Consider the following 12,679-nt stretch of genomic DNA (forward strand, 5'->3'; position numbering starts at 1 on the left):
TATATATATATATATATACACACACACACACACACACATATAAGTACTACCCGTAATGTTTATACAATCTGTGAACTCCCTCAAACTGGACTCGACCTATATTTGGTGTCAACTTATATTCAGGATCGACTTAGTGAAATTTGAGCTCAACCAAACTTGGAACTTTAATTAATAATAATTTATTTATTTGTTTATGGGGCAACCCCTGTACAGATAAAGTTGGCCTGTAAAGTAAATAATTTAACAATCATTGCAATATTAATTAAATAATAACAACAACAATCTACAAACTATTAGGTTATGTAAGCTAATAACAAAACAGTATACCTAAATGGTGAAGCAAAAATCATTTATATAAGCTAATAATGTATAAATTAAATAATAATAATAGTCTAAAAAATCATTATACAAGCTAATAACAGATAGTATATCCAAACTGGGATTTCAACATTAGAGTGAAAAAACAAAACAAAAACGACATTGGAGTGGAAAAACAAAATCTACATTAGAATGAAAAACTAGATAAAAATGACATTACTTACTCAATATTACTACTTATACCTAACATTAGAACAAGACAAAAACGACATTACTTAATGAAATAAAAGAAACAAAAACTATACATGTTATTGTGGGTATCCTGCTCTAAATATAAGGCTTTGCGTCACATATATAAAAAGAAGTTTAAGATCTGATTGTGAGGGTACAGACAAAAATTCATACAATTGGTTTTGGTTAATGAAACTTAGCTTCGGCATGTATAGGATTCAGTTTTCATGATATGCGGGGCAGTTTGTTAAAAAATGGAAACAATCCTCCAGGGCCATTCCATCACAAGCTGAACATAGTTTCTGTGGGTCCAAAATATATTTGTATGGACCAACACTTAGAGTAATTGCATATTTACCAGAGAGCTGCAGTTGGGCAATGATTCTCAGGTGAGCTATGGGGCAGATTTTAAGGTATCTTTGAGGAGCGTCCGTTTTAATGAAGACCCTACCATACCATGGGTTATAAGTTGATTCTTGTAATAACAAAAGGTCTTTATCCTTGACTAATTCCCTGTATCTGTCTAAGATCTTCCCCATTCTATTTTTGATACTTACTGAATCATTGAATAGTAGCCGGTCAAACATTCCAAATCTCCAATAGTTTTCTTATCTTTAACCCAATTATATTGGAAACTCAAATGGTGGTTGCTGTCTAGCTGTAGTAATTTTAAATAACATTGTTTGACAAAGCGAGTACAATTCATGTTAAGAATTTTTTGTAACCAGGACAAAGTTTGCTTTAAAATTAAAACATGATATCCCACAGGAATGGGGGCCACTTCTAGTCTTACCATGAAGTGTGGGGTGTTTTGTTGCTAACACAGTAGATCCTTGTATGTTTTCCAATTTCTCTATGTGCTTCGAGGCCCAAATAGGTGCAGTATATAGGATACAACGCAACATAATCCACTCATAAAGCTTCTACCTGGCATCCTCCAAGATTATTTTTGCCTTTGCACAGGTACTTAGTATTACTCCGATGCTTGAGTTGCTTTACGATACTATTTGCTTCATTGCACAGTTAAAGAGTCCTGATGAACTAAAAGCTATACCAAGGTATTTATATTTAGGTACTTCTTCGACAATATTCCCCTCAAAGTATACCCTTTGGCCTGTTTTAGGCCTAACCCTATGGGTTTTTAACAATTTTATTTTTCTATGTTAACAGTCAAGGAATTTAATTTGCAGTATTTATTTTAAATATTTAGTTTCGATTGGACATCGGTTACCAAATCTCCAATCAAGACTAAATCATCTGCGTAAATAAGGGTCATAATTTCTTTGTATAGTGATATCCTCATTCCATGTGCCCCATTTCTTTGAAAAAATGTTTCTATATCCGTGATAAATAAGGAGAATAATAAGGGGCTTAATATATCTCCCTGGAGAACAACCTCAGTAATTTCTTTAGGGTCACTCAAATGGTTTCTACATTTTACCTGCATGGTTGCATTATTATATAAATCTTCAAGCATTCTAATGAAGTTGCCACTTATTTCCATTGAGAAAAGTTTTGGAACTTTAATTATCACACATTTTGAGGAGAGAAAATCCAATAAAATAATTTATTCAAAACAGGATGATACTTAGGTTCAATATTTTTTAAAAATTTATTTATTCGAATTTGGAGATTGCCCCCTTACCAATAAAATTGGCCACAACTCAACATAATGCTAAATTATTTACAAAATTTCAAAAAAATAAGTAAGTTTAAGTTAGAAACAATTTAATAAACACAAAACAAAAAAATTCAAATCTGCCTCAATAGAATTATAAAAATAAGTAGTAAAGCTGTTAAAAAATACATATTAAAAATAATCATTTTTATTGCATAATAATAAGTAATTTTAAAATATAGACTTCTTCTTTTTTTTTTCTATTTTGTTATATTAAAAAAAAAAGTATTATCTTGCGTGAAAAAAAATAAATACGTTCTACATTGATAAAAGAGGAATATTACTAGAGGATACTATTTTGATAAAAAGGAATATTTCTTATTGCAGAAAATTGGTAAATGTTAATTCATTGATCTTGATTCTATTGTATTGAGTGATATATGGTAGATAATGTTGTCAGTAGTCTTTGTAAATCAGGCTGCTTACTAATATCTGAAAAAGGGTCAAGTTCAGATAATATTTGATTTCCAATTTTACTACCCAAGATGTTGTGCCCTTGCTTAGAGAATAAAATTTTCTGAAGAGTTGTACATGAGCCCTTACAATTTTTTCAGAGTAGTGCAACCAATAAATCTATAATATCATTAATATTGTTTATGTTACGCCAAGCCAGATCTACTGTTCTGTTCTTTATGCTTAATACAGGTGAACTAGCCTGAGTACCTGAATAATTATTTGGTTTAATGAACACCATTAAACTTACATTACAACTAATTTCTAAATTTAAATTTTTATTTAAGTATATTAATACAATAGTAAAACATGCATTAGTGAGACGTACTGTTACGTTAGTGAATATCCACTTTTTACTAATCACAATCGGGAACAATTTGTAGATCTCAGAGTTGAAGATTAGCGCTAGGCCACCTATTCTGAATTTCTTTACTTTTCTTTCAGGTGACTGCATATAATCCCATCCACTGAAGTTTTCAGGTAATGCAATAGATTCCTTAGTTTGCCAAGCTTCAGAAATACAGATTATGCTTGACCTTGAAATTAACTCAGGATTTTAAACGAAATTTGAAAATACATATGCATTCCAAAATATAATCGATATAAATTTTGAGGTGGACTAGATTGCCATAGTGGTGGGCCAGTATTTTCTTTATTAACAGGAATTTTTGTGTCAGACCATGGCCTAGGCCTAAATACAAACTGTTCTAAGCTTGAGTGGATTTTTATTTTTCTCATTTCATCTTCAATTAGATCGAGTGAAAAGATTTCATCTTGTTATCGATCACAATTTTGCCACTGCAGAATTTTGCTCCTTTCCCTTTGCTGATTCATTCATATATCAGCAAAGCTTCCCTAAGCATCAGCCTCTCCTCTCTGGTGCGATCAAAAGTCAGCCTACAGCCCTTTGTACTTAACTTGTTCCCAACTTGCATTAAGTCCATTTGTTTTTAATTTAATTAATATCAGGTTGATATTTCCTCTCTTCTCTAGGCAGTAACAGTCATTAACAGAATTAATGTATAATTTTTTACCTGCCTTATTGAAGACTATAGTTGTTATATTGAATGTGCTGCTACTACAATTTTTGTTCTTCTCAGGTACATTGAATAATATCAAATTGTTTTTGTATTTCTTTAGCTCTTAAATAAGCCAATTCCCGCTTTTGAATTTCTACAATATGTCTTAGCTGGGACACTATATGTCATGTTTCTTTAATCACAGACATTGAACCTTCCAAACTCTTTACAATTAGTGAAAAGTTCTTATTAATTATACCTATTTCGTTGCAGTTATTTTGGATGTCTTTACGTAGTTCTGAAATGTCTGCAATGATTTTGTAGAGGTTATGGTTGAATTCCTCCATTTTAAAATTATAATTAAATAAAGATAAAAACAGGAACAAGCTTCAAAAAAGAACAAAACAAAACAATGATCATTTTGAGTGAAAAATAACTTTAAAAAACCAATAGGTGAGATAGTGTAATAATTAGATTTTGTGATAGCACAGCCAATGGCCAACTGTACTTACATTCAATAAAAATGGTATATTTACATTAAGAGTCGTAAATGAAAATGATGGTTATATGTACTTAAAATAGAAGAAAATGTTATGTAAATGGTTTTTAAAATACTAACCAAATTAGGTAACTTAAAGTAGATACAAAAAAGAATGTTTTAACTCCAAAACTTCATTTTTATTCTATAATATATAAATATGGTGCTATTTATTTACATATTATCTAATCTAAGCACGCTCGTTTCTATTTGAAATATGTACATTAAATTTGAAAATTGGTTTCTTATTTAATTTCTACTTCACTACATTTTTCTATGACAGTTATTTTCAAAATGAGGACCTATATTTGAGCAAAAACTATACTCATTTATTATAACTAATTGGAATTATTACATATTAAATATTAAAATTCTATTTTTGTAGAATGTTCAATTTCTTAAAACTTTATCCTGACTCGACAAGTGTTGACCTCTATGTTTAACAATTCCAAACGATTATCAGAATGACAAATACACAAATTATCAACTCCATTCATTTATGACAAAACCAGATTGAATTTTAAATTGCTTCTGAATAAAAGTATGGGATCTAATGAATTGATTGCCGCCGAGGGAACAACAGTTGTTTGCAGCCTTCCTGACTTAAATGAGGCTCTCTTAGCTTATCTTCAGCCAATTTCTTATACTAATTATTTTATTTTTCCCCTTATTACTCATGTAGCAGATTCCATCAATCTGCCTCTTCATTCTGAAAGAGATCATAAATTACTTGGCACCCATTGAAACTCAATTAACCTCACTTTATTTTTTAAAATCATTTATGAGTTTCCAGTAACTTCCAACTTTCACCTTATTATTACCATTATTACATTGATGTCAGTGAGAGTCTACAAAGATGGCTACTTTCTTGGCTTCACAGGAGATTTTCAACTGAGCAAGTTTGCTTGCTTTTATATACATATGAACTAGTTTAAAGTAGCTTAGGCTGTGGGAAAGATTGTGACAAATTAAGATGGATAAATAAAAGCAAACAATAATATTAAGAAGATGGTCACCTTAACCCTGACCATCTTAATATTATTGATTGCTTTTATTTCTCCATCTTAATTTGTCGAAATCTTTCCCACAGCCTATTCTACTTCAAACTTGTTTATTCCAGTACTAGCATTCTTTGTTGCTCCTACTGCTGAGCCATCAGTAAAAATATCAATACCTCTCAGAAATAGTTTCAAAGCCAGATAACTAAGAATTTTAAGAGGTGTATACTTCTTGTTTACACAAGATATTGTCGCAAGCTTTTGTCTTATATTTTACATCATGATGTTCAAACATGGGTAGAAGTGCTGAAAAGGATAAACCTTAGGAAATAATCTATTTGTTGAGAGATGCTTCGATAAAAATTATCAGGGCAAATCTTAGTTAAAAAATTTTAAGCTAAGAAGGCAGCACAGGGAAACAAAGAACCTGATGGTAGGTAGTTAAAGATGACTAAAATAAATATAATATAATGCAGAATGATTTCATCGACTGGAAAAAACACCGCAGCCATATGCTGTTAATTTTTTTTTTTTTCATTGGTGCGACAGACCGTGGAGGACCAAGGCCTCGTGCGATGTACTTAAGAATTACATCATGCGTTTCCTGACATGGATGCTGCTAATTAAAACCCTAAATATGTAATCAAACATGATTATTCCACAGGAAGGTTATGTTAGGCGATGAGAATATGTATTTAAGGAAAAGCTTGTTATTAACTTTTAACTATATCTAATTGTTGATTAGAAATATTTTGTTTGAGAAGAGACTGAACTTTCAGTCAAAGAAATATTTAATTGTAATAGTAATAATTCTTTGTAGATATTGGAAGCTGAGACTGTTTGTAGCATATTTCGTGATAACTATACATTGTGTAATGAAGTAAATGAAAAAGTTATTCAACATTTCATCCATTGTATTGAAACTCATGGACGACATGTTCAATATTTGAAATTTTTTCAAACTATTGTCAAAGCAGAAAATCAATTCATTAGAAAATGTCAAGATATGGTGATGCAAGAGGTAAATTCATTTTTTATATAATAACACCTCTTATTTTTCAATTTTACCATTTTGTTTTTTTTTTTTATTTTATTATATATTTTCAAGTTGGTTAATGCTGGTGAAGATGTGCTTGTATTTTACAATGATAAAGCATCTTTCTCACAATTTGTTTCTATGATGCTATCAGATCGACATCGAATGGATGAATCAAGCCCTTTAAGGTTAGTTATTTATAAAAGGATGTAAGTTTCATTTCTTTAAAACTGTATATGTTAAGCCTTCTACTATCCACTAATAGGAAAAAACCTCCACTGTCCTATCTCATTGTGTGAAAATCCTTATTTGTTCTTTTTTAGATATTTATTAAAAACTCATCATATAAAAATTTTAATATATTTCATTACTTTATGATGGGGTTACTTTGTGACAGGTCACAAGACTTTTTAATTTTCACTTACGTACATAATAAGTAAGGGGAAGTATTAGAATCATGAAAAATTTCAAATATTAATTTTTAACAGAAATAAACATTTTAAAGTTTGCTGTGTCCTAAAAGTTAAGTTCCTCAAAATGGGCTTTGGGTGTTTGTGTATGTAAAAAGTGTAGCTCAAAAGCTCATTTTACATTTTTTGTTTATTTGCTCTTGAAAAAAGTTCTAATAATTTTCATTAAACTAGGTATATCGATGTACAGTTAAATGGTCTTTAATATTACTAGGTCTTATCCTTATTGAAATAGTCTGACAGGGCTTAAATGCCAAATTTTCAAATTGACTTTCTCTAAAAAAACCTTCAATTTTGTAATGATTATAATTATATTATTGTAGTATGTGGCATAATTATAAGTTCATCAGTTAGACCTACCAACTGTGGAAAGGCAGAATATAAGTATCTCCTGCATGCCAAAGCATAATTCCACTGAAGTCTACGGGTGACTCAAACTGGCATATGGTCCAATCAAGAAAGATTGCCCTAAACCCGAGCTTAGAGCTGCTGCACTAAAAACAATGTATGAACTATAACCCATAGAGCAATGGCTATACATTTATACAGATTTTTCTGCGTCCAGTATTAACAATGGAGCTGGAGCTGGTTGTGGCAATTATGATGCAGAAATGCAGGCTATTTGGTTTGCGGTGGAAGCTACTATTGAAAGCGATGACAACACTGTAATCTTCAGTGACTTCCAGCCGTAATACATAGAATGACAGAAAAGAAAGGGTAAAGAAAAGGAAAAGATAGGTAATTCGAATGCTGTTGAAGTTCCCACGCATCTTGACTGGGAGTTGGAGGGAGACACCACCTCTAGCTGAGAGAGGCAGAATTTAGACAAACAAAGAGAAAGTAGCCAGAGTAAAGGCCAGAAATTTGATTTGAATTCTCAACAGCCTCACTTTTGCAAAAGAAGAAGGTTAAGATTTTTTCAATGAGAATTATTATTAAAAGTACTTTTCTGAAAACATTTCAAATTGTAGGAAGTCATTCTGTCAACTGAAAGGCTCATTTGTATAATTGGTAAGTGTAAATATTTCCATAAGGGATGTGACGGCCGTGTGGGTTGGGGCGTAGGTCCCAGTGCACTCAGTTTGGAATGTTGTAGGTTCGATTCCCACTTGGGGCAGTTAAACATTCATTTTTCGGCAGTGCCAACACTCTTACCTTGGTTAGTACGTGGTGGCAACCTAGGTAGCCATCAGGGGTTAGCAAAAAGGACCACTAGGCCCACTTGCCGGACTTGTTCCCTGTTGTAAGATTGTTTTTCTTTACTCTTCCAACTGTCACAAAGTAGTAATCCCATCTTCAGGTAGTGAGTTTTATTCTTTTCACATAATTCTAAATCAATCATATTTATTTATTTTTTAATAAATATAATAAGCTGCTTAGTTTATATTCAATATTTATCATTCCATTGCAATATATTTATGCTAACCGAGAATGTTTTTTTTTCTTTAGATACCACATTGAATTAGTTAAACTTTTAGCTTGTTGTACCATGGGAAAAAATGTGTATACTGAAATAAAATGTCATTCTCTGCTACCCCTGGATGATATTGTAGCTATGGTTTCGCATCCAGATTGTATTCCTGAGGTATGAATATTTTTTTTGTTTAATATCCCTCCCTCCAGTTAGCAATTGGCAATGGCTTTTATTATTTTCATTTACATTTTTTCATAAATTTTCTTATTATTTATTCTGGATCTTGACTGGAAGCATATATCCGAAAATGAATTTTATATTGTAATAGATGCTTTTGAATCATATTGATTAGCATATAACTTAAAAACCTCCAAGTCATACTTTGGGCCGTCCGTGGCTCAGTGGTTGGGGACAGTCTTACCATTCTGAGATCTATTGGCGGTGCTAGTTCGAATCCAGCCTTTATAATACTGAGTCAATAATCCTTTATTTTGTACAATTTTCAATTAATAAGAATTGCTGACAAGCACACACAGACCAATATCTCACATACCTAATGTTTTTAATTATTCTGATATATCAATTTTACTATGAATAATATATATTTACGATTAATTATTTAGTGTGAGTTTAAAATTCACATTTACTTTTTTTATTTATTTGTTTAATTTCTAGGTGAAAGAAGCCTATACAAACTTTTTGAACCACTGTTATATTGATACTGAAGTTGAAATGAAGGAAATTTATGCATCAAATCATATGTGGAGTCTATTCGAGAAAAGTTTTATAGTAGATATGGGTATAGTAGCTAATATGACCCATGACAGGAAGCATGCTGATACAGCAATGGAAAACTATGTCACTAACACTGTTATGGCCATTATCACTACATTCTTTTCTAGTCCTTTTTCTGATCAGTCTACAACAGTACAGGTAACTTAATTTCTTCAAATTTTAAACCTTGATTTTAGATGTACTGAAATTTATTTATGGTGGGATAACATCATCCATAAATCCATTTTAATGTAATTTTTATCCTTCAGTTAGTTTTTAAACTATTTGAAGTAAATTAAATATTATATTAGGAGAAAAAACTTTATTCTGGATGATTGTCAAAACATCGGCAATCAATAAATAATTGAAAAATATTTTTTCTTTTTAACCACAGCCCTAACCATCTTCAAATTCACATTCAGTAATAAGTAAAAATTTGGATTTGAACATAATATCATTTGGATACATATTTTTATACTTTATTATTTATATTATACATTATTTATTTTTATACATCATTTGGATTTGAAAATAATATATAATATAATTAAATAAATATATTTAAAACATTTACAAAAGGTTGATCACTGGATTTAGGGGACCCTGTAGCCCTAGTGTTCAAAACTCAATTGATGCCTCCCTTTCTTTCTGGAGTTTTGAAAACTTCGAAACGAAACTTGATAGGTTAAAACTTTTCATGGTTGTGGCAAATTGAGTTTCTTTTGGCAGATTATATTATTAAATTAAATTTCCTATAAGAATTCACCGTGATTGATGAGTCAATCAAGAAATTCTTATGATCAGTCATCATAACAGTTTCTCAACTTGACAGGCCTTTGAGTACATATCCTCGCCCTAGTGGCTATTACATATCCTCGAGCTAGGATATTTAAATTATGATGACAGATTTTCTCAAATGGTCGTCTCCTTTCCATTTGTTCAATATTCTGCACTGTTTGCTAAGTTTCTACCAAAATAACATATTTTGATAGTGAAATAGACTTGGTAAATTCTTCCATTTCTTCTCCAGCACACTTAACTCTGTTTTCCCATGAAAAGGAATATTTTCAATGAAGGATTCCTTATTTTTAAAATAATTTTATAGTAGTAATTTTTCCATTATGCCTCGTTCTGAAGGTGGGAATTGCCAAAAGTCACATAGTATTTTTTTTCGATTTCTAATAGTTGTGTGACATATCCAATTATAAAAATCACTGATATAAAATTGTTTTAGAATTAGATTCTCTGATTTTTTAATCCCTCATTGAAAATACCCCTTTCTATTAGAAATTACAGAGTTAAGTGCACTGGAATCGACTACCCTGAAGTGTTGTATAGATAAAGAAAATGTGCATTATTTATGAAAGCAATAAGAAATTATCCTTAGTCAGAAACCCTAAACAATAATTACAATAAATATAATTTTTGTTTAATTTCTTGAGACTGGTAATTATTTATTAAATAAATCAAATTGTATCCTTGTATAGTCTCTACATCAATAGTCCAATGTTTCGGCCATTTTGGCAATCCTCAGGGACAATCTTCAATATAAATTCTCACCTCACATCAAAATTTAAAAATTGTTTTGCAGGGTATTCTGCTCAGGTTATTAATTATAAGTCAAACACACCCTATTTTTTAAAAAATTCATAAATATTTAAAACTTAAACAGTTTGTTTATAATGTGGATAAATTGAAAATTAAAAGTTTTAAATATTTATGAAAAATAGGGTGTGTTTGACTTATAATTAATGACCTGGGCAGAATAGCCTGCAAAACAATTTTTAAATTTTGATGTGAGGTGAGAATTTATATTGAAGATTGTCCTTGAGGATAGCCGAAATGGCCGAAACGTTGGACTATTGATGTAATAAAAAGTGTTGAGACTATACAAGGATACAATTTAATTTATTTAATAAATAATTACAATATTATGTTACTACGTTATCAGGTTGATGTTAAATGTGGTTAACTTCACTTTTCGAAATTTTACTGTACAGCTTGGAAAACTTTGCATTCTAACTCACAAAAAGGTACTGCTAGCATTCTTAAATTAAGGTTAAGTCAAAACTTTTATGGTTTAATGAATACAAAAATATTTATTCTAAATTGAACATCTAAAGTACTTCTTCATTCCTATATTTCTTGTTTTAAATTATAAATGTAAGATGATCATTTTTACTAGAATAAAAATATTACAATCTTAACTTAATCACCACATAAAACTTAATTTATTACTGAAATTTTTGTCAAATAATCCTCACTTTCAGATCTCAAAACTTTTTATGATCAAAAAAATTACTAAACTTTCAAGAAATTGTTTCAGAAAGTAAGCTTTTGATCATATTTACCTGTAAAAAAAATCTTACCAATTGCATAATCGATCTTTATTTAACAAATATAATTAAAACTGTTCTTCCTCCTCATCAGAAATGGTAAGATCTGAGATCTGCTGCTTGGTTCTTGGAGTTTGTGGGAAGAGTGTTCCAAAAGTGAGACTCTTTGGTAATTATGTTCTTTACAGAACACTCTTTAGTATGTTATTTCTGATATGGGCTTCTTGTCTTTACTCCTACACTCCTATGCATATAACATATACATTTTCTGTATGGACTGTTTAGGATCAAAGTACAATTGTTTGGAGTTTATCCTGCAGTAATGCTTTTCCATTGCAGGAAAACTCAATCTGGTCCATTAAATATTTCTTTACTCCAGTATTGGTTTTCTTTGGGGTTTCTTTCTTCTCTCTAATGCCTTTTCTATTGTCTTAGCAAAGGATATTCAAAAATATAGGGTATTTAAATTGTATTTTAATGATTTTCTTTGAGGTTTCTTTCTTCTCTCTAATGCCTTTTCTATTCCCTTAGTAAAGGGTATTCAAATTCATGTTTAATATAAAAATACAAACTCTTTGTTTGACTCAATCAGTCTCAAAATAATACGTTCTCTCCACTATTTTTTTTTTGTTACCTGGAAGGACAATCCTCAATACTTACCTCTGCACGATTCTGGTTTTACGAAAGTAATTAATCCTTTTGTCACTTTTAGGCCATACCCTAAAACTGATGGCAACATTGTTTCTTTCCTAAAAATATTGTTTTTAGATTCCTAAAAATATTGTGATACATATAAAATTAATTTATTGCAGGATACTAAGTAGGTTTTTTTTTTTTTTAATTTATAAGGTAGGCCTACTTTTCTCAAACATATTCATCTTCGAGTTGAAATTATCTTCTACTTTTCTCATTGTACTGGGAATTGGTGAAATGTTTCTAATAATATGATCATAACAATTATTTTCTATGCCAGAAACAGGCTATAATTTGCTCTTCTGCATGTTGAAATTATTGATTCATCTCCAATTCAAGAAATTTCAATTACCCAAATTAATTCTGTTCTGAACTAAGAAGTGTGTCATCACTCACCAATTAGATGGGAGCATCATTGGATTGTCCACCTCATCAATTCATCTTAAATAGAGAATGAGAGGATACATCAAGGTTACCTAAAAAATGAATTTAAATATTTAAAAAATGTTTGTTTTGTAAACATTTTTCTGTAATGTTGAATAGATTCCTTGCATTAATAATGCTAAATTTAGGCGATATGATTTGATATATTTATATTCCTCCCGGTGCACTTCCTTCTAATTCTGTCTCAGAGGCCTCTGACACTTATGTGGACTTGCTTGTGAAATCATTTTTTCTTATAAAATATGTATAAAAAGAAAAACTGAAAAACTAATATACA

At 30.4% G+C, this 12,679-nt stretch overlaps 1 protein-coding gene across 1 annotated transcript in view; it reads left to right on the plus strand.

Annotated features, from left to right (window-relative positions):
* Itpr (Inositol 1,4,5,-trisphosphate receptor) overlaps window positions 1-12,679 on the plus strand; it is a gene marked incomplete in the record, with an annotated part of 110,924 nt that overhangs the window by 54,957 nt on the left and 43,288 nt on the right. The window contains 4 exon segments of the mRNA XM_067047567.1: window positions 6,057-6,256; window positions 6,344-6,459; window positions 8,191-8,326; window positions 8,831-9,088. Coding sequence (XP_066903668.1) covers window positions 6,057-6,256; window positions 6,344-6,459; window positions 8,191-8,326; window positions 8,831-9,088 — 710 coding nt within the window.

Source organism: Halyomorpha halys, unplaced genomic scaffold (genome assembly GCF_000696795.3).
Source record: "Halyomorpha halys isolate HHAL.00 unplaced genomic scaffold, Hhal_1.1 Scaffold1384.1, whole genome shotgun sequence".
Lineage (NCBI taxonomy): Eukaryota > Metazoa > Arthropoda > Insecta > Hemiptera > Pentatomidae > Halyomorpha > Halyomorpha halys.